The sequence below is a fragment of the Episyrphus balteatus genome, chromosome 1 (assembly GCF_945859705.1).
Source record: "Episyrphus balteatus chromosome 1, idEpiBalt1.1, whole genome shotgun sequence".
Taxonomy (NCBI): domain Eukaryota; kingdom Metazoa; phylum Arthropoda; class Insecta; order Diptera; family Syrphidae; genus Episyrphus; species Episyrphus balteatus.
Window position 1 is genome coordinate 103,168,713 of NC_079134.1, and position 21,595 is coordinate 103,190,307.

Here is a 21,595-nt window from a genome sequence, read left to right on the forward strand (position 1 = left end):
ACCTCAAAAACATTGAAAAAAATGCAAAAATACGATTTTTTGATTTTTTATTTTTATCTATTACAAAAATAGTTGAATTTAACAAAACTTAGTTAAAAATTACTTTGTTATATTTTCTATCTATTAAAAATGTTTTTTGAGCAAAAAGTGAGTTTTTGGATTTTTGACGAATTTAATTTGAAAAAATTACCTATTTTTCAATCAAAAAAGTTACCGAAAAAATTTTTGATTTTTGAAAATTTTGGAATGTAATTATTTAGCTTAAAACCGGTTTTAAAAGATTGTGTGGAAAAACTATACTTTTGCTTTAGAAAATATTGAGAAAAATTGAAAAAGACAAAAAATCGATTTTTAAGATTGATTTTTCCGTAAATGACAGTAATATTGAATTTTGAACGTCCAAAACACTATTTTTCTGATTTTTGGCATGGTAATATGTCAAAAACGTGATGTGATAGAATTTTTCTGACTTTGGATTCAAGCTCCGCGAACAAAAAACCATTAGAAAAATATACTTTGATTTCTGTGAAAAAAATTTTTTTGACTAGTGAAATCGAACAAGGCATTTGATTTTTTCTGCCCTGTTCGATTTCACTAGTCAAAAGTCCGACACAAAAATCGGAAAAAATGCATTTTTCAACTCCCCATAAACCATAAAATGCCGTGAAATAAACCTGCCAGACTTTCGAATTCTTCATCAGGACGCTATTACCTACACATACATATGACCCATTTTCGGTTATCCAAAAACTCCCAAAATCTGCTCTGGGCTCTCGGTCTATATGGAAAATTATTTCTCGCCAATATTACTGTCATTTACGGAAAAATCAATCTTAAAAATCGATTTTTTGTCTTTTTCAATTTTTCTCAATATTTTCTAAAGCAAAAGTATAGTTTTTCCACACAATCTTTTAAAAACGGTTTAAAGCTAAATAATTACATTCTAAAATTTTCAAAAATCAAAAATTTTTTCGGTAACTTTTTTGATTGAAAAATAGGCTATTTTTTCAAATTAAATTCGTCAAAAATCCAAAAACTCACTTTTTGCTCAAAAAACATTTTTAATAGATAGAAAATATAACAAAGTAATTTTTAACTAAGTTTTGTTAAAATCCAACTATTTTTGTAAAAGATAAAAATAAAAAAATCAAAAAATCGTATTTTTGCATTTTTTTCAATATTTTTGAGGTTATAGAAAAAATTGTTTGAGTAAAAGTTGTAGACATTTATAAAAATTTCAAAATCGTTGGAACCTTACCTATAAATAAATTAAAAAAAAAAATTGGTATGCAATTTCGTAGAAATTACTAATCAACATTAAAAACTAAAATATCAAAAAATTTCAATGTCCCGTTTTCGAAAATTTGATTTTTCAAAAAAAGTGTTAGATTTTTTTTAATCCAAAAACTATTATTTTTCCAAATTTTCTTTCTGTTTTATATTTAAACTATATAAATGCTTTTGTATAAAAAATTTGTTGAAGTTGAAAAAAAACGGTTCTACGGTAGGTTAATAATAAAATTTTAAAAAATTTCCATGATTGCCCAAAAACTATCATATAATTTTTTTTTAACAAAATCACTGGTACCGTTTTCGAGAAAATTAAACATTTCCGAAATTGGTATATGGGTCAAAATCGAAATTTCGATGACCGAGTTCTTAAAAAATCAACTTGTTTTATGATACAAATGTTCGCTCTTGCCATAATTTGTCGGCCCATGAACGGGCAGAGCACAAAAATGTATATTTTTCAATTTACCGCAAAACCCCAAAAATTAGTACTAGAAAAAAATTAAAAAGATTTTTTTTTTAATTTAACATTTAAATTTTCATTTCCAACTGCAAATTTGAACAAAGCCGTATATCCAAAGTTCTTGTTCGCATACATAAATCATTTTATGTATTAAAATACTTTGAAATATATATGTATGGCCATATTGTATGAACTTGATCCTTACCTACTCTTGCATTATGCGGTTTAAGAAAATAGTAAGTATATACCAATGTTCAAGTGGACAACATTGGCCTAGATGTTATTACAAAAAGCACCCTAATCAAAATTAAATAAACTCTCTATAGTTTCTCGTTAATAAAAACAAAAAAAAACAAAAACCTTTCAAATATACATAAGAATCAAACATTCAAAAATAAATGTGCAATTCAAAATATTACAAAAATTAAAAATAACTTTGAATATTACAAAAACAAAAATAAACAAACACACTACTAACACAAAACAAAACTAATACAAATACACCAAATATAAATAATATTGTTGTTGTGGTTACTTAGTAACCAAAAGTCCTTTTCAGGAATTTTTCGGCCATCAAATACACAATCCTAAAACGATTGTGGCGCCACTCCTGTAACGATTGTGGCGCCATCCCTCAAACAAAGCGGTTGTTTTTTCCGGTGTCACTTCTATATATAATTATTCAATGCTATTATTCGACTTATAAACAAGGGAAATTTTTTTAAATTTTCTTACGGAATGATGCTTTCTTAAAATTATAATAACTCGGCTCCCGTGAGTCGTAGAAGGCTAATTTTTTTTTAAATTCCAGATAATTTAAAGGACTACAACAGTATTTTATTTTGTTAGCCAATACGTTTACAAAATAATAAGGCAAGAGTTTGCTTAACAAGAAAACATCTTTGACTTAATATTACTTATTTTTTATTTGTTTCAACAAAAAAATGTGCACTAAATCGATAGAAAATGTTGTAACGAACAATTAATAGCTTTATTTTTTGTCGTAGGACATTCTGAAGTCGAGTTATTACCAAAAAACGATATTCTAGGGTGTTTTTGCACTGGTTTTTCGTGCGTTAATTTATCAATTGCTCGGTCATCTTTGGTGATAAAGAGTTGAGTTTGTAAAATGCAGGAAATTAAGAGGGCTACAAAATAGGCTAGAAAAATGTTAACCATAATATAAGCTTTTTTCGAAATAAAAACGAAAATGTGTTTTTAAACAACTAAAATTTGACTTTAACTGGCTGCCATTTTGTAGTAATTCACTTTAATACAATGAAATTACATACAACGATAGAAAATATTATAAGGAAGAAAATGTATGTTCATATTTTGGTCTACGACATACTGGAGCAAAGATATTAGCTTGGAAATAAAATATCCCAAAAAATGCATGTTTATAATAATAATGAATAACTCCGCTAAAAAGAATGATCAGGTGGTGAGAAATTGGGTTTAAGCCTTTTAAATATACCCCTATCGATCCATGAAATAAAAACTGACAGGGCCTCTGTGCGCAAGGTTAGACACTTTTTTCCGACGCTTTGACTGGAGTATAGCTGTAGATGAACTTATTTATTTATTTTAAGGTATAAGTAGCGTTGCCAACATTTTCGATTATTGTAATTTGAGAACAAACTGTAAAAAAATATAGTACACACATTATATAGGTAAAATTATAAATATAAAAACTGATGCTCTGTCATTTTTTCTAAATTTGGACACCTCAATTTTTTTTTTCCTAAATTTGGACACCTCAATTTCGGCGATGCGGCTAGTAGAACTCAAGATATAAGTTTTTTTTAAATACCATATCGGGGTTTTCAATTCAAATAAACAAACAAAAATTTAAACACAAAAGTCTCTAAAACATAATCGCATAAACGGAATATGTCTTGAGTTCTATTGGTAAAATCCTCAAGATTGGGGTGTTCAGATTTAGGAAAAATGACAGAGCATAAGTTTTTATATTTATAATTTGAAATAGTGTAAATTTAGCTCATTCACATTAACTAGAAAATTTACGTTATTTAACCCCCCGAAAACCGTATAAAGCACAAAATTAGAGTTGTCAGACATTTGAATTTAATATTAAGACGAGCATGGGTACAAAACTACGTACTTATATTTTTATTATACCTCTACTCCCAAAATTTGCTAGGCCTAATAGCAAAAAACTTGCTTTTTTCTCACTTTTGACTAGTACATAGAGAATTTCGAAGTTAGATTATTTCTACAATGTGATGATTACAATAACGATTGTGGGCTCATTTCATAGATAACACGGTGTAACACTCAAAATATACGCGGGCGGAGACCTATCAGGTTTTGTAGAGCTAGTCGCACTGAGTACGAAACGGTATTTGAAAATCCCCTAACACCCCCAAAATCTGGAGTTATGGGCAAAAAACGATTTTTTGGACCTTCACCCATTGAAAAAATTCTAGCTTCGACAATTTTTTACCCATTTTCGATTTTTTTACAGTTTTTGATAGAAGATAAATATACCTTTTTAACAATGTATAAACATGTAACTCGGTTAAACCACTTACAATTTATAAGCTCAAAAATTCAATTTTTTTTTGTCATTTGCCCAACTTCGGCATCAATTTAAAGTATATGTTTTCAAAACAACATGCTATTTAAAAAATATATTCTAAAACTATATCTATTTCCCAATTAATCGAGGTATTTTTTATGAAAATCACTTCAAAATTGGCTTAGAAAAAAATTAATAATAAAATAATAAAAAAATTACTCACACAGAAAACTGCCTCAATTGATTCCTTAAAGAACAGTGACAACTATATGTTTCTATGTCTTCTAGTTTTTGAGAAAGTTTAAAAATTATTTTATCAGATTTTTCTTTTTTCAAAATATTTTTTGTTTTTATTTGTTTTTATTTTTCAATTTTCTCATAAACTACACTTAAGAGCAAAAAAACGGAATCAAATAAATTATTTATATTAAAAACAAAAATTGCAATGGATAAAATAATGTTTCTACAAGTCTCATGGTCTCATTTAAAAGCTTGAAATTTTTACTTTGAATTGTTGGTAAAAACATAAAAATGCATACGATAGTATCATCGCTATCTGTCAATAAACTGCACTTCTTTTTTTTATAAATGTTAAATTTTCTTGATACTCGCTGGTTCAATTTCAGTCTTTTTTTCCTAACGTTACTATTGACGTTGTCTGTCAATAAATTGCACTTCATTTTTTTTAATGTTGAATTTTACAGATACTCTCTGTTTCAATTTTAGTCTTTCTTTTCTTACATACTTCATTTATGTTCATTGGATCTTTATAAAGTGAACGTCTTTTTTAATTCTTAGCATTAATTTAAAGCTTTTGTTTCAAGCTTTTTAATGGCACAATTGACATTCATGTATGTCAATTACATCCTGACCAATTATCGTTTTTACAGAACTAAAATTTTGATTCCATTTTTTTGCTCCTAAGTGTAGAAGACATAGAAACATATAGTTTTCACGGTTCGATAAGGAATCAATTGAGGCAGTTTTCTGTGTGAGTAATTTTTTTACTAAAATTCACAGTCTGGACAAAAATAGTATAAAATGAGTTTAAAAAATTTTGTTTTCGCCTATTTTTAACTTTGAAATCGATTATTTCAAAAACTATTGGTTATATTATATTGATTTAAAAATTAGAATCAAATTTGCAATTTTGCCTTTCGGAAATGGTATCATTTATTACTGTAAGTGTTACCGTTGTTTTTTAATATTTTTTTTTTATTTTGATTATTTTTTTTAAGAAAAATGCCCCTCCCACCTAAACGGGGAGAGATAGACCCCCGTCCCAAAGAAAAAAATGTTTGTATTGAGCTCCTCTACAAAAACCCGTTATCAAATCTTGGCGCCCAAGTTATCCTACTACGTGCCGAAACAACATTTTTGTTATGAAAAAATGATAATAAAATATCAAAAAAAAATCCAAAATGTGACATTTAAATATCATCTTGATAATAAAAATGTTGTTTTAACATTTTAAATATCATAAAACACATTTTATAGAGCATTTTTGGCTGATATTTAAGAACTGTTAATTTGATATTTAAAAAATGTTAAATTGATATTGGTTTTTTTTTCGGTGATATCTGGGTTGAAATCGAAAATTTTTTTTTTTTCTAAGCCAATTTTGAAGTGATTTTCATAAAAAATACCTCGAAAATCGTATATGGGTAAAAAATTGTCGAAGCTAGAATTTTTTCAATGGGTGAAGTCCAAAAAACCGTTTTTTGCCCGTAACTCCAGATTTTGGGGTGTTAGGGGATTTTCAAATACCGTTTCGTATTCAGTGCGACTAGCTCTACAAAACCTGATAGGTCTCCACCCGCGTATATTTTAAAACCTCATTTTTGTAACACCGTGTAATTATAAGTATTATAATTCATTCTTGAAGAATTATCTAGACAAATCAAAAGTTCGTCAGATATATGAAAAAATGTCATTTTGCCCCAACCTTGCGACACAAACCAACTATAAAATTTTATTTAATCAACTCTCGGAATTGTTTTGTATATCATTTTTTAGATAATTTTATTGTTAATAAGTCTTACCTTTGTCATTTTTTGTTAAAATGAATAACAATGGAGCTATTCAATAAAAACGATACCAATCTCTTTTCCAAGATGGCGACTGTTCCCAACCTCCAATCATCCCAACAAATTGACTTTTATGATAAGGACAACCCCCAGAATTGTTTTGTATATTATTTTTTAGATAATTTTATTGTTAATAAGTCTTACCTTTGTCATTTTTTGTTAAAATGAATAACAATGGAGCTATTCAATAAAAACTATACCAATCTCTTTTCCGAGATGGCGGCTGTTCCCAACCTCCAATCATCCCAACAAATTGACTTGTATGATAAGGACAACCCCCCGAACATATTCCATGAAAAAAATTTTGTCCCGCCAAAAATGCGATTTCATGCCCATATTTCAAATATTTCTCTGAGCTATTAGCCTGTTTCATGATTGGAAAAAGCATAAATAAATTATGTCGGATTCCTTTCAAAGAAAAAATCGAATTTTCGGTGTTCTTGAAGCGATTTTCTTCTCCTTTCAAAATCCAGAAATCCCGAAAAACCAAATCCCTAAAACCTAGAATCCCGAATGCACAAAATCCCGAAAAATTATGTTAAATACAAAATTTGCGCAAATGTTTAATTTTAACTTCGATTTCGAAGAATAATCCTAAGTGTGAAGTGAAGTAAACACGTAAGAGACAATATAACTGTAAAATTTTGTTTATGTCTCTTTGAACTTGATTTCAAATACTTATTGTTATTGTGCTTTCAGCAACATTAAGGGTATTCACGTAACGAGATAATTTTCTACTTTGCAAAAAAATAGAAAATTCCGCAAAAGGTTTAAATGAAGAACCCAGCAGAAAATAATTGCGTAAACAAGGGAAACAAACAGCTGTTTGTTAAACGTCAAATTGAACTTATAAAATTTATTTAATTAAAAAATTCAAGCTAATTTTGTAAATACTATGCAAAAAAAAAATGTAATTTGCTCAAATAAAATAATATTTTCTTTTCAATATTAACATATTTTATTTGTGGTTATCTGAATAATAAGACATAAATCGCGTTCAAAAATATATTCCAGATACGGGGATCCCAGATAGCCTATCCGATAGGTGATTGAACACATCCAAAGTTTATCAGATTTTTTTTCTACGGTTTCAGCTTCAAATTTGTGAGATAAAATTCTATAATTTTCCCATACAAATTTTGACAGCTCATTTCTACCGATAGAAAATTCTACCCCTATTGTGTTTTTTGTGTTTTGAGATTGCGTTCTGTAAGTGAAAAATCATTGAACTAAAATGAATACAAATTCAATTCAAGCCCACTAAGAATTGAATTTATATTCATTGAAAGGTCACGAAGATAGGAATAATTAAAATGAATACTAGGGTGTTTAAAAAAATTCTCTGATTTTCTTGGAAATAGGCTTAAAAGTTTCGTTTGGTCCCAAAAATAGGTCCCTGAAAATTTGAGCCCTTCCGCATCGCACTTTTTTATTTCCCATAAGAATTACACAGGATTTTTTTTGTTACTTCTGATTCTTATAACTAAATGAAGGATAAACTCCACTGCCATGCAGATCAAAGATTTTTGTAGAAAATTTAACGTTCTACAAAAAAGTTATGCAGTGTTTTTTCATTAGAAGGTAAAATATTAAGTGGCCCAATATCTAAAAATGAAGATTATATATTTTACTAACAATGCCGCAAAAAAGATGGCACATTTTTCTTGGGCCAAGTGTGTTCACTACAAATGAAAGGTGACGATAAGCACATTACATGGGTAAAATATTTTCAAATTCGTTGGTGGGGTTTTGGAGATATTGGAGTTTGAAAATTTAGATTTCAAAATCAAGATTTCAGCTGTTTTTTGAAACAATGTAAAAATGGATGTAAACAAATAATATTGGTATCAATTTCTCTTGTCTATAAATCAGTATCAAAAATCTTTTTTGTATGTTAAAAAAAAATTATTCATATTTGGTTTTTACTTCTCAAAAGGTGATTTTTTAAGATTGACCTTTCATTTGATACCAATTTTATTAGTGAACTCACTGGGCCCAAAAATGTGCCATCTCCTTTGGTTATCACAAACTTATTTTTCATAATTTTACTTAGCCTCCGTGAAAAAACCGTCAACACTGCTCTTGGAGTCAAGAAAAATGCACAGGACAATAAAAAGTAAGTGACAAATGAGTGAAAACTCTCCAATTTTTCCCAAGATCTGCGTACTGAAAAACGAAAAGCTAAAGATTTCGTTATCCTATTTTTTTTATGGAAAATTTCGTTTCGCTTCAGCTGTATACTAGGCGTATTTAAAAAACAATTCAAAAAGAGTCCAATAATTTTTTACATGAAGGGAGAGACATTATGGTATTGATTTTATTCAATCGGGCGTTAGAGAATACCTCGAAATCATGCATCATATTAATAAAAATGTTTCATTGCCTATACTGTTATATACAACAAACTCTTATATTGAGTACCTACTACCAACGATGCTAATTTAATGATTTTATAACCAAATACACGATTTTGTTGCTAAGCCGCCCCACTACACTCTCTTAGTTTGATTTTATAATTTTAAAATAAAAATATCCCATCGGCGCAGAAAAAAATTGGATTTTTTGTATCTGGCACAGGATTATTTTTTCATTGATGAGAACACTGGCTGAAAAATTCCTTTATTTGGTTTTTCAATTTGATTTTGGAAATATTTTTTAAAAGTGAAGAATTAACGAAAATAATTGAAGAATTATTTATTATATTCTGTCGGAATATAATAAATAGGGAATATATTCAATATATTCAAAATGATTGTTTTTGTTTAAATGTCAAAGTTCAAATTCATAAGTGTGTGTGCAAGTAGGTGTAAATTTGACTAAAAATGGGGAGAAAATCCGGAGTATTCACTAGTACTAAAATTACTCCGGAGTAATTTTTTTTACACTTTTTTGGCGTGAAGGTACACAAAACCTTCAAAAGTGCAAAAATAAGGATATATGTACATAAACTTTTTGGGGCAAACCGCGTTAAATTAAGGCAGCTGAGATGAATATATTTGGAATAAGATTTAGAATAACCAAGCTTGATCGAAGAATGAAGAAAATCCGAGAAACCCTACACCTTTCCTCAGATATGAAATAATGTATTGTATATGCTACTTTTTTAGAGATCAACCCGACTGGTGAAGCCATAAGGTGCAGCTAATAAGTGGGTTCCTTGCCGACATCATAACAATCATTGGAAAAGGAGATTCGATGAGAGATACTTTGATTTCACTCGCGCAATGCCAGACGTTTCACCTAAAAACTTATTTTATATAACGTTCGGTAAAACGGAAAATGCATGTTTTTTTTAAGTATTTTAATGTACTAGTTAAAATCTTATGTCGTTTTCTTTCACTCCAATGAGAGTACCCTTTTAGTACTTATTTTTGCACTTTTGAAGGTTTTGTGTTCTTTGACGCCACAAAAGTGTAAAAAAAAAATTACTCCGGAGTAATTTTAGTACTACGGAGTACCCCGGATTTACTCCACATTTTTAGTCAGATTTACACCGATTTGCACAGGGACTTGCACACACACTTATGAATTTGAAGTTTGACATTTTAAAATTTTGTTTGAAAATTGAAAAATGCGAAAAGTTTTTCTTTCAAACTTATTTGTTATTAACAAAAACAACCATTATGAATATATTTTCTACTGTATTATATTCCGCCAGATATATTTCTTCCATTTTTTCGTTAATTCTTCACTTTTCCCAAAATGAAATTGAAAACCGAATAAAAAATCCTGTGCCATATACAAAAAAATCCCATTTTTTTTCTGCATTGATGGGATATTTTTATTTTACAATTATAAAATCAAACTAAGGGTGTGTGTTAATTGCGTGTATAGTAACGTTTTTAATTTATTACAAAGTTTTCGTTGCACATAGACCTCACTGGAGTTGTTGTTTTTGTATATTTTGGGTTTTTTTTGGAATTAAAATGCATAAATACAAGAAGACGTAGACGCACAAGATGCACATAAGAGCAAAGGAGAAATCGATCTTTCTCTCTCTCTTGTTCTTATGTGCATCTCGTGCGTCTACGTCTTCCTGTAGAAGTCGTCATACGATAACAAGAACAAAATAAAACCAAATAAAATAACTGTCAAATTTGCGTCTTCAAAAAAATAATACGTGTGGAAGCGCGTGATACACCGAAACGAAAATCAAAAGGAAATTTGAAGATGATTTCTGCGCCTTGCGTCTTCGTGTAGAAGCAGACTTATCAACGAACGCTTATTATGCTTCATATTTTATTAATATTAATATTTTTTCAATTCATAAAATGTACACAATTACAAAAAAAAAATTACTCTCATTATGTTCTTTCACACCAGAAAAAGGAGTAAAAATTTAGAGTACTCCTTAATAGAGTGAAAGAAAACGACATTAGTATAATTAACCCTCTGCGAATATGGTTTTAACTTTTTTATGACGCTATAACTTTTTTCGGTCTCAATATTTTGTAGACAGTATGCGTGTGAATTGAAGAAAAATTTTCCGAGGAACTCTAATATTGTATCTACAATTCCAAAAACATATACCTTTACCACAATAAAGAGACTTTTTTGCGAACACGTTTTTGAAAAATCAATTATTTTTCCAAAATTCATAACTTGTTTAAATAAAAACGTAAGATATAATAAAAATTATTGAATAATGTAACTAAATACTTGTACTATAATTGGAATTTTATTAAAGCTTATTAAATAGAGTCCCACATGATAAGATAACAAATAATGGCATAAAAAAACCATAACACTATTAATTTTTGCACACAACAAAACATTATTCAACTGTTTTGTTTAAATAAGTAAGTATTTTTCAGTATATAAATAAACTCACTTTTTCTTTAAAATAAAATATCCTTATATCTTTCACACTTTATAGAACAATTTAAATAAAAAAGTGCTGGAAAATCCCCTAGTAACACGAAGTCAAGCCTAAAACTATCCGAATACCTCTATTGTTGGTTATACTTTACTTCGCTATGTTACTTTAGAGCAAAATAAAATTCTCTTTTTAATTCACTGCTTCATTAACATAAATTGCATTTTGTTTGGTCAAAGTTCCGTGTAATTACCATGTGCGAGTTGTGTAATAAAAATTCATCGATTCATTTGAATTGAAAAACTTCAATTAAAAACGAGCCCAACAAACACAGATAAACTTCAAATGTACTTTAAAATTGAGAGATTTATACATTTTGAAAAATAACGTGTTCATGTTTATACCTAATGATTTCAAGTACTGGAGACTATCCGGTGAAATAAGATTACAATTTGTATTTATTCTGCCTAAACCTGGGGTATTCGAGTTAAACTGATTATGATTACATTCCAGTCCGTAAAGTAAATTCCTAGAGTGACTAATTAATAATTCATTTTAAAGTATGTAAAGTCATTTTGAAAATATTCCATGACAATTAGGAAACTTTAATTGCAAGAGAGGCGAATAAAGTTCAGGTAAAATAGTACACAAAATCAACAAATAAAAAAAAATTGTTACACTCATGAAACTTGGCAAAAAGTTTGCTATTGGGATAAAGCCCGTATGATACTTCTTTTTTTCATTATATTTTCTAACTTAAAAAGGAAAATAGAGCAGTACAACATCTATCGAATACAAAATCAAATGAAGAGTAAACAAAATAAACAAAAAGCCAAAAATGTCACAAAAAAAGTACTAATAATGATCTAAAAAAGAAAATAAGCTTGCTTTTTTCAGACATTTTTCAGTTTTTTTTTCCGACGTTTCTAGCTTCAAACTTGAAAGATCAATTGATTTTTTTATTTGTCAATTGATTTTGAATAAAATATTTGGATTTGTTTATAAAACAGGCAAAAAAAAGTTAAATTTGTGCGTGGTGCATTTAAATAGTATCCCTTGCGTTTTGGAGTAGAAAAAAAGAAGTTAATCCATATTTTTAAAGGAGCAAACATATTTTTTTTTCTTTAATTAACAATTTGTTTGTTGTTTTGTTTATTATTTTTAATGTGACAATGTGAAAGTTCAAAAAGTGTTTCTGTTTCGGTACAGAAAACGTTCTGTCTTCTTCGCACAATCGTTAGATTTTTTGTATTGGCTGTGTTCCTTTGGGCTCAGCAAAGTACTTTTTAGTACTTCTGAATCCATTCAAAAACATTTTTTCTACAGAAGAAATGGAGTAAATACAACCAGAGGGTCAATTCTCGTTCTGTGAAGCTGTGAAGTGATAAAAATAATATCATTTCAGTTTTCACAGCGTTTTTTCATTTTATCGCTTCACAGACACCCCTTAGGCGATTCTCAAACTCAATGTGATAAATAAAAGTTTGTACTAAAAAGTACTAAATGGGCACTTCAGGAAATATTAGGGACTAGATATTTAGGCAACGTCATTTTCTGAACGGAAATTTGAGTAAATTGACTAAATTAGTTTGGATGTGATGCTATTGTCAAATTTCGAAATTTATTTAAGAATTTTACCGGTCGCATGGGTAAGACACCAAATTTCACTTGACTGTAATGAACATCGAGATATTCAACAAAAACTAAAATCCAAGATGGCGGCCGAAAGGTGAATTTCACGAGTGCGAAAAATCAGGGTAATGATATTCAGCCAATGCTCTATCGAATGAGCAAAAAAAATTTGGGGGTGGTACAAACTGCTGGGTCGTCCATATATGAACATCCTAAATGCACTGGACTAACATATGTATTGCATTTAACCTTTTTGTAATTTTTTTATTTTATAAACTAAAAAATTAAAAAAAAAAAAGTGTTTTACTGCTACTTTTTCACTCTTAAGCTTAACCAATATTGTAGATAGGTAGGTACTGCCTGTTCGTATTTATAAACAAAGCCATATTTTATCCTGATATACGAGATCAAATCGTTGCCACCGAGTGCTGCATTTTAATTTAAGTAATACGAAAAATATTAGAAAAATTGAAGAAAAATCGACGTTTTTTTGCCATAAAATAATGATTTAAAATGTCAATCGACAGATTTTTTTTCAAATAGCTTCTTGTACGAATAATACTTGGAAAAAAATAGATTTTCCATCATTTTTCATCGATAAACAATCCAAAATTGGAAAATATATGGTGTTTTATACCCTCAGTTTTGGCATGTGCAAAGCAAAAATCTTTCTTATTTGACCTAATCCAGAAAAACTAAGAACGCCATCGTGTTCAGCAGACTCGAATTATCTTTAGTAGATATGAGAGCCCTCTGTCGGAAAAAAAAGTTCCATTTTCGAACACAGTGTTATTAGTGAAAATTTTCTTGCCTAACTTTCCAGTCAGCTTTCCAATAAAATTACCTAAATTGGAATGATTTTTTTTGACAGCTGACCAATCAGAGACCGAGAAATTACCTAAATATTAAGTCCCTAACGTTTCTGAACCTGCCCAATGAAAAAGTATGTCACTTTTATTTCAAATTGTTTTTTTTTTTTTTTTTTTTCATTTCTAAATTTATTTTAATAATATGTCAAGAAATTATGGAAAATATTGCCATCTGTGGATAAAAGAAGGGTATTTTCATCTTCAAATTCAAAGATATTAATGTTTTCAAGAGTAAAATCCGTTTTTTGTGTGTTTCCTCTAGAAAAAAAGTAAGAAGAAGACCACAAAAATCAAACCAAGAATTTAGAGCATTAGAAGATTAATTGTTGGATTTGGCCTTATTCACACAACATTGAATTGCTTTTGTACACGTACTTTTTAACAAAATGAAGTAATGGGTGACACAATTTATGTAGCACCATTGATTAGACGTTTTTATTGCATATGTTTATTTGAAAATAATGTTAACAAACATATTTAATAGCATTAATTAAAATCAAATCATTATTAACGGTTCCTGCCATAGAACCGTTTTTTCAAATCCGATTATCTCCGAAACCGCTTATTCGATTTCAACAAAACTTTTTGTGAAGAAGAATTCAAATATAAACCAAAAATAAAATTAGCAAAAAAATAATTTTTGGATTTTTAAAAAAATTTTGAAAATTTTTTTTGAAAAATCAAATTTTCGAAAACGGGACATTGAATTTTTTTGAAATTTTGTTTTTAGATGTTGATTAGTGATTTCTACAAAATGACATACCAATTTTATTTTAAAACTTTTTTTCCAAAAAATTATTTATAAAAAATTAGTTTTTTTAATAAACGGCTCTAACGATTTTGAAAATTTTGTGTCTAAAAATATATCAATCAAAACTGCACACTTGTTTTCGAGGTCAATTTGATTTCAGATTTTATTTTATTTTTCTATATAAAAAGTCTTAAAAATTTAAGTAACTTTAACTCTGAGAGCAAGTTCGTGCGACCCAGTCGAGCATTTTATTTTTATTAACGAACGTAAACAATAATATTGCTTAAACAGATCGTGGTTTGTAGTTTTTTTTACTTAAATGTTCCCAATCATCTACTGAGGAACTTTTTAAAGGCGTCTTCACAACAAAATTTTTTTGTGATAAATATTTTATCATGTGAAGATATTTTGACATTTTTTTAATTTTTTTCACAAAACAAGAATTGGAATCGTTGTGAAGCTGTGAAATTTTTTTTTATTTCAAAATATCACAGAACGAGAATCGACCCTCAGAAGTACTTAGCAGTAGATACATTAGGCTAAAGGACCACAACTATTATAAATACGCAAAAAAGAAGTATCATACGGGCTTAAGAACTAAGGATAAGAACTAAGCTATAAGAAAAAAATTCGTGGAAGGGCGTTTTTTCGCTGACAAGAAGGAGGGGGTGAAGGTCAAAAATATAGTGAAAAAATTGTTTGTGGCATATAATTATATGACACATGTTTTTAAGGTATTTTTTGATGCTCAATCTAATGGCATAAAAATAAAGTCGATTCGATTGTTCTAAGAAAAGTTACAAGGATGCTTGTTTTTTGACTTCATCAGGTAAAATATAACTGAAACCCATGTGAGAAACGTGATACATTGATGGAATTCGGGATGAAGGTTTTAGAAGGGGGGACAAAGGATTCATAAAGTCTTTAAAAATATTTTTGGTAAAATTGTGTTTTTTTGAAGGGTCGAGTTATGTGTAAGCAGGGGCGTATCGAAAGGGGGTTGTGGGGGGGTGTCTCACACCCCCCACGATTTTCCGAGTCGGCAAATCAGTCGGCAAACAATTTATCGCCAAATCATTTTTTGTGCGTACATAAGTGTATGTATTTAAAATTTGGGTAGCTCGTGTCCCGTACGAGGTACGATTTGCCAAATCATTTTTCTTAACGTACGTAGGTGTATTTAACATCTGGATAGCTCGTGTCGTGTCTTGTAATCATGGTTCCAAATTCTTCACATTGGAATTTTGTCCTTTTCCTTTGGAATTTTGATAGAATAGAACCTACAAATAAGTTAAATTAAGTAAAGAATTCTGAAAAACAATTTACCATACGAACCCTGAAAACTTTCTTGGATTTTGATTTTATCAGTTCTTTATATTTTTGCAAAAATGTCATATTCAAAGTACAAAATTTAATAGAAAATCTAGAAGTGGAGAATTTGTACGTTTTTGATGATTCATTGTTGATTCAAAGTACAATAGAATCATTACTACAAAAAAACGATGATGAAACACAAATAAATGCATTAATTAAAAGTTCATCTTCGTTTGCTGAAAAATTAACTATTAATTCTGAAAATGATTTTTTGAAACATTATAGAACTCGTCGGTTCCCAAAGAGAATTGATGAAAATCCTGAAACCACTTCTATTTTTAATTTGGAAACATTTTATAGGAAAGAGTTCAAAACTTTTACGTCACGCGTAAAAGATAATAAATTTAACCATTTTTGAAACTTAAAAAAAAAATTTAATGTACCCGCTTCTATGAGCCAATGCCACAATAGAATTAGTTGAATCTATTGTGGAATTGGATTTTATTTTTTGTTTAAAGAATATGTAGCATGCTACTTGTCTGAGTTGCAAATTCTTCTTTTTTCTTGCAACGAATGCTCAAATTTCTACAACATTACCAAAGAGGTATTTAAACTGAGAAATGTAATTCCGTTAGCCTTCAATGTAGTTAACTATATGTTTACCGCTCTTCTGAAGTCAAGTTCTTTTAAGCGGTCATTTAGTAAACTTAAAAGAGTTCTCAATTATTTGCGTATGCCCATGGGTGCAGAAAGGTAAAATTCGTTGATGCTGCTATATTAATCACAAGATATAGTTGATAGAACTCAACTAAGCTAAGCTGTCGAAAAAAAGACATTGTTAAAATATCACAGGGTTAGTCTTTAAATTAAAAGTCAATTTTTTGTAAATGTTTTATGTTAATTGTTTTGAAATTAATAACTTTAATTTTAAGGACTCAAATTTTAAAGACTACAAAAGTGCCTGATTTATTTTCTTTTACCAAAATTATTTTTTTATTATTAAAGAATGTATGTATGCCTAATGTTTATTTTTTGTCTGTTATTATAGATTAGGTATTGTTTTAATAATTAAATGCTTAATCGTGAAAATTATAGTTTAAGTTCTGTTTTCCCTAAAACTATGATTCCCAATATTATTTTTAAAAAATCGGATGCAGTCGGCAAATTCATAAAATGAGTCCGCATTTCATCGGAACTAGTATAAGTATACCACAAAAACTGGTACAAAAATGTAACAGGAATGAAAATTGGTGCGAATGTTTCATTTATAACAGGATAAGTCCAATAAAATCAATATTATAAAAGGTAAAAGGGTTAAAAGGGTATTTTTTAAGACTTCTTATACACTGTATAACTTTTTTCAAATTGTTGGAAATATGCTTTATTTAATGAAAATAATAATCACATTATTCGCGGTCAAGACAATCTACTCTTTTGTATAAGTTTGACAGCTATAAAACACAATAAACATGGTTTTTGATAGCATTTTTTTTTTCAAATTTAAACACTTGTATAAAGTTATACAACGTATATAAATACGGGGGTTTATGTCTATAGACGAGACAGACACTCTGATCCAAACATTGATACCGTTGGAGGTGGGATTCTTATACCTTTAAAGTCTTCCTTGATAACTTCACCCATCAATGTTCCTGTTGCACTTGAAAAAGAATTTCAGGAACGAGATGTGAAGTTTATCCCTGCAGCAAAAAAAATAACGCGAGCTCTCTTATGGAAGAAAAACCTGCATTTTAACCTGCACATTTTAACTACACATAGTAATTTTTACCGCATAATTGTTTCCTTACTAGACCAGTGCCAATCCGGTTTTCAGAGGGCAAAAGTTGAACAAATTATTAGCAGCATAAGGGTGGTGGGAAAATTTAGGATAAATGGTATATGAAAGGGGAAAAATAAATTGCCCACAAAAAAATTGGGGGAAAGGGGGTGGGTTGGCGAAAAAGTGGGGTGGGTGTCAAAAATCATGGTTTTTTACGGTTTCTGTCAAAGCTAGATGCCATATCGAAAAAAGTCAAATGCAAAAGTTGTAGGTAGTATAAATGTCTACAACTTTTACTCAAACAATTTTTTTCTATAACCTCAAAAATATTGGAAAAAATGCAAAAATACGATTTTTTGATTTTTTATTTTTATCTTTTACAAAAATGGTTGGATTTTAACAAAACTTGGTTAAAAAATACTTTGTTATGTTTTCTATCTATTAAAAATGTTTTTTGAGCAAAAAGTGAATTTTTGGATTTTTGACGAATTTAATTTGAAAAAATAGCTTATTTTTCAATCAAAAAAGTTACCGAAAAAATTTTTGATTTTTGAAATGTTTGAAATGAAATTATTTAGATTAAAACCTATAATTTAAGATTGTGTGGAAAAACTATACTTTTGTTTTAGAAAATATTGAGAAAAATTGAAAAAAACAAAAAAACGATTTTCAAGATCGATTTTTCCGTAAATGACAGTAATATTGGCGAGAAATAATTTTCCATAGAAACTAAATTATACTTTTCTAATGGCCTTTGACCTTCTTAATTTGAATCTAGCATTAGAATAGCTCTAACGTGAAAAGTTTTTGAGATATTAAATTTTGAACGTCCAAAACAATATTTTTGTGATGTTTTGCATGGTAATATCTCAAAAACGTGATGTGATAGAATTTTTCTGACTTCGGATTCGAGCTCAGCGCACAAAAAAACCATTAGAAAAATATACTTTGACTTCTATAAAAAAACCTTTTTGACTAGTGAATTCGAACAGGGAAGAAAAAATCGAATGCCTTGTTATAATTTTTAATAGATAGAAAACATAACAAAGTAGTTTTTAACCAAGTTTTGTTAAAATCCAATCATTTTTGTAAAATATAAAAATAAAAAATAAAAAAATCGTATTTTTGCATTTTTTCCAATATTTTTGAGGTTATAGAAAAAAATTGTTTGAGTAAAAGTTGTAGACATTTATACTACCTACAACTTTTGCATTTGACTTTTTTCGATAGGACGTCTAGCTTTGACAGAAATCGTAAAAAACCATGATTTTTGACACCCACACAACTTTTTCGCCCACCCACCCCCTTTCCCCCAATTTTTTTGTGGGCAATTTATTTTTCCCCTTTCATATACCATTTATCCTAAATTTTCCCACCACCCATATGCTGCTAATAATTTTTTTATTTTCAAAAATTATTGGCACTGGTCTATACGTAAAAAATATAAACAATTAATATCAAAGGTTGTCAATTTTTTTTGCAGCGCTGCAGCAAACAACGATTTTTGGAAAAATGCTAGTGTTTACTACTATTCAGGCCGATATTATACGTTAAAAAAGTCAACCGAGCCATGACCATCACCCATCAATAATCTGTTTGCTTTATAATAACTTGCAATGTTTTAATAATGAAATATCTGACAAAAATTATTATTCTCTCAACTTTAAAAAAACTGATCTTACAAAACTAAGTTCATTGTTGTCACAATTTGACAGGTCTTGTTTAAATAATTGTGTTAACGTTAACTTAATAGTATTTGAATTTAACAACATTTTATGTGATTGCTTTCTTAATTCAGTTCCTATAACGATAGTGAAATCGAGATTTTTTTTTCCAAATTGGTACCACAGTGAAATCAAAATCTAAAAAAAGGTCCACTTTTAAGCTAGCTCCAACTAAACTTTAAAAATTACTGTGATTCAAGAGATAATTTTTAATAGAAAGTTCAAGTTCAAAGTATTTGAATTACATAAAGAAGACGCAAAGAGATCTAACAATGAATCCTAAGTGTTTTTGGAATTTTATTAATTGCAAAATCATGTTCTTATCCGTCCGTACTCAATGACACTATAAGTCATGACCCACGGGTTATAAATAACGCAACTTATTTCTGATTTCCTTCAAAGTGCTTTCAACTGTGATATTTTAAACTGTGATACTTTAAACTGTAATAAATCTGACGAAATGGCTTAAAATTTTGACAAACTGAAATCGTTTACTCACTTTACTGATATGAGCTTTAACATTAACATTGAAATTAAAGCTCCATATCTATCCTTGACTGTAGTTGTTGGCCATCTGCAAATTCATTGTAAACAGCAACTTTTCTTCGTTTATCATCCCTCTCAATCTAACTTCATCTTCTTTTTCTCAGCGCTGTTATGATCCCGATGTCGAGGGGATCATAACACCTTTTGTGTGCAACCAAAAAATTTGAAAGCATTTCGGAGAAATTCAAGGACGTATGGGAAGGAGGGGTAAAGCCACGGTAAAAGCGGGTACAACTTATTAACATTTTATCAAGATATAATGTACTTTTTTAAGTGTGATCATTATGGTTAGTTATATAATACTTAATATTAGAAAAAATGGGTTTCTTACACCTTTTGTGTGAAAACAAGAAATTAAAGGACGTCTGGTAGGGATATAGAACGGCTAAGTAGATATGCCCTTATTCATGTTAATGATAATCTTGGAGGCTTCATTTCTTCACTTCACGGAGTAAAATATCATATGCATTTCATTAGAAGATTTTGAAAAGACTTAAATATTTCTATGCCAAATATAAAATTATTCTAAATTTTGTAAGCGAATTTAAAAATGTTTATCACTGCAACACTTACGGCCATGTTCCTGATCGTCGCCTCCTTGAACCCGAGCTGAAATAATTTGAATTATTTCCGTCATCAGCTGATTGAATTTCATTATTTTGTTTATCTTTACAAACTTGTTGATTTGCTAAATTTATTGTATTTAACTTATCACATAGTATGGCATCACTATTGTAGTTGGAATTTTTATCAGTGTACTTATCACTTGTACACTTTTTAACATTTTTACGTAGACACTCTCTAGTGATATCACTAAATCCATAATGAAAACTCTCACTACGATTTGAACTCCACGCTAGTTTATAGTTAAGCCGCTCTTCAAGGCGACTTCTGTGTAACGTAGCCAAATCAATGTCAGATAAACATGCCATTATGTAAATTTACCTCAAACTTTGCAAGCTAAAATATTGATGCAATCACACAATACTAAACAAAAATAAAATATAAATATTTTTCAAAACATTCGATGAAAAGTTAAACCTGTGAATGACTACTCCTCACACAGATGTTGTCTAACTAGTTAGCTAGACCTAAAGCAATTATCGAGGGAGGTAATCGTTGCTGCTGCTTCGTCGTCGCCACCCTTGACACACTCCACATATTTCTATCATCAAGAGTAATATAAGTATGAGTTCGGTATGGAGAGTATACAATTTTATATATGCATGTATATATGTAGATCAACACTTAAAAATCAAAAGAGACACATTTTGCATTTACGACTAGCATAGGTTGTAGCTGGAGTACACTACCTTTTATTATCTCTAATAAAGTAATAAATGTTTGATCACGTTATTGAATTCTTTGATTAGGTACACGGAAGTATTTTTTATTATTCTCGTTTTTATTTTATTATTTTTTCTTTAAGGAATGAAATCGGCTAATCTATTTTAAGACAGAAAAAAAATCCTTATATCTATACACCTATGGCTACAATAAAAGGAACATTCCTTATTTCCAACACTGTTGGAAAAAACATCTTAAAATCAACAAAAACCACGTTGATTCAATTTTTTTTCGAAATGATTTTGCTTTGTAGACGATAATTTTAAAATCAAAGTAGAACATTGTTAGTTTACAGTAGTTTGCCGTTGTAAAACATGCTTAAATCAAACATTGAAAAAAAGCATCAAATTAAATAAAAAAAGAAAAATTTTGGCAGCCACTGGGGATCGGACCTACAACTCTTGGGTCACTAGGCGAATGCCTTACCAACGTGC

General features: G+C 29.2%; 1 protein-coding gene across 6 annotated transcripts in view; it reads right to left on the reverse strand.

Annotated features, from left to right (window-relative positions):
• LOC129906321 (NAD kinase-like) overlaps window positions 1-21,595 on the reverse strand; it is a 92,522-nt gene that overhangs the window by 20,423 nt on the left and 50,504 nt on the right. Inside the window, exons 1-2 of one of the 6 annotated variants that reach the window (XM_055982040.1) lie at window positions 20,856-20,981; window positions 20,388-20,801 (exon numbers count right to left, since the gene is read on the reverse strand). The exons of 2 other annotated variants lie outside the window; for them this stretch is intronic. In XM_055982040.1, the coding sequence (XP_055838015.1) occupies window positions 20,388-20,746 (359 nt within the window). In that variant the 5' untranslated portion in view covers window positions 20,747-20,801; window positions 20,856-20,981. Of the gene's footprint in view, window positions 1-11,213; window positions 11,551-20,387; window positions 21,066-21,595 lie in introns of those variants that run through there. 3 more of the 6 variants (XM_055982039.1, XM_055982045.1, XM_055982043.1) reach the window with 3 other exon arrangements.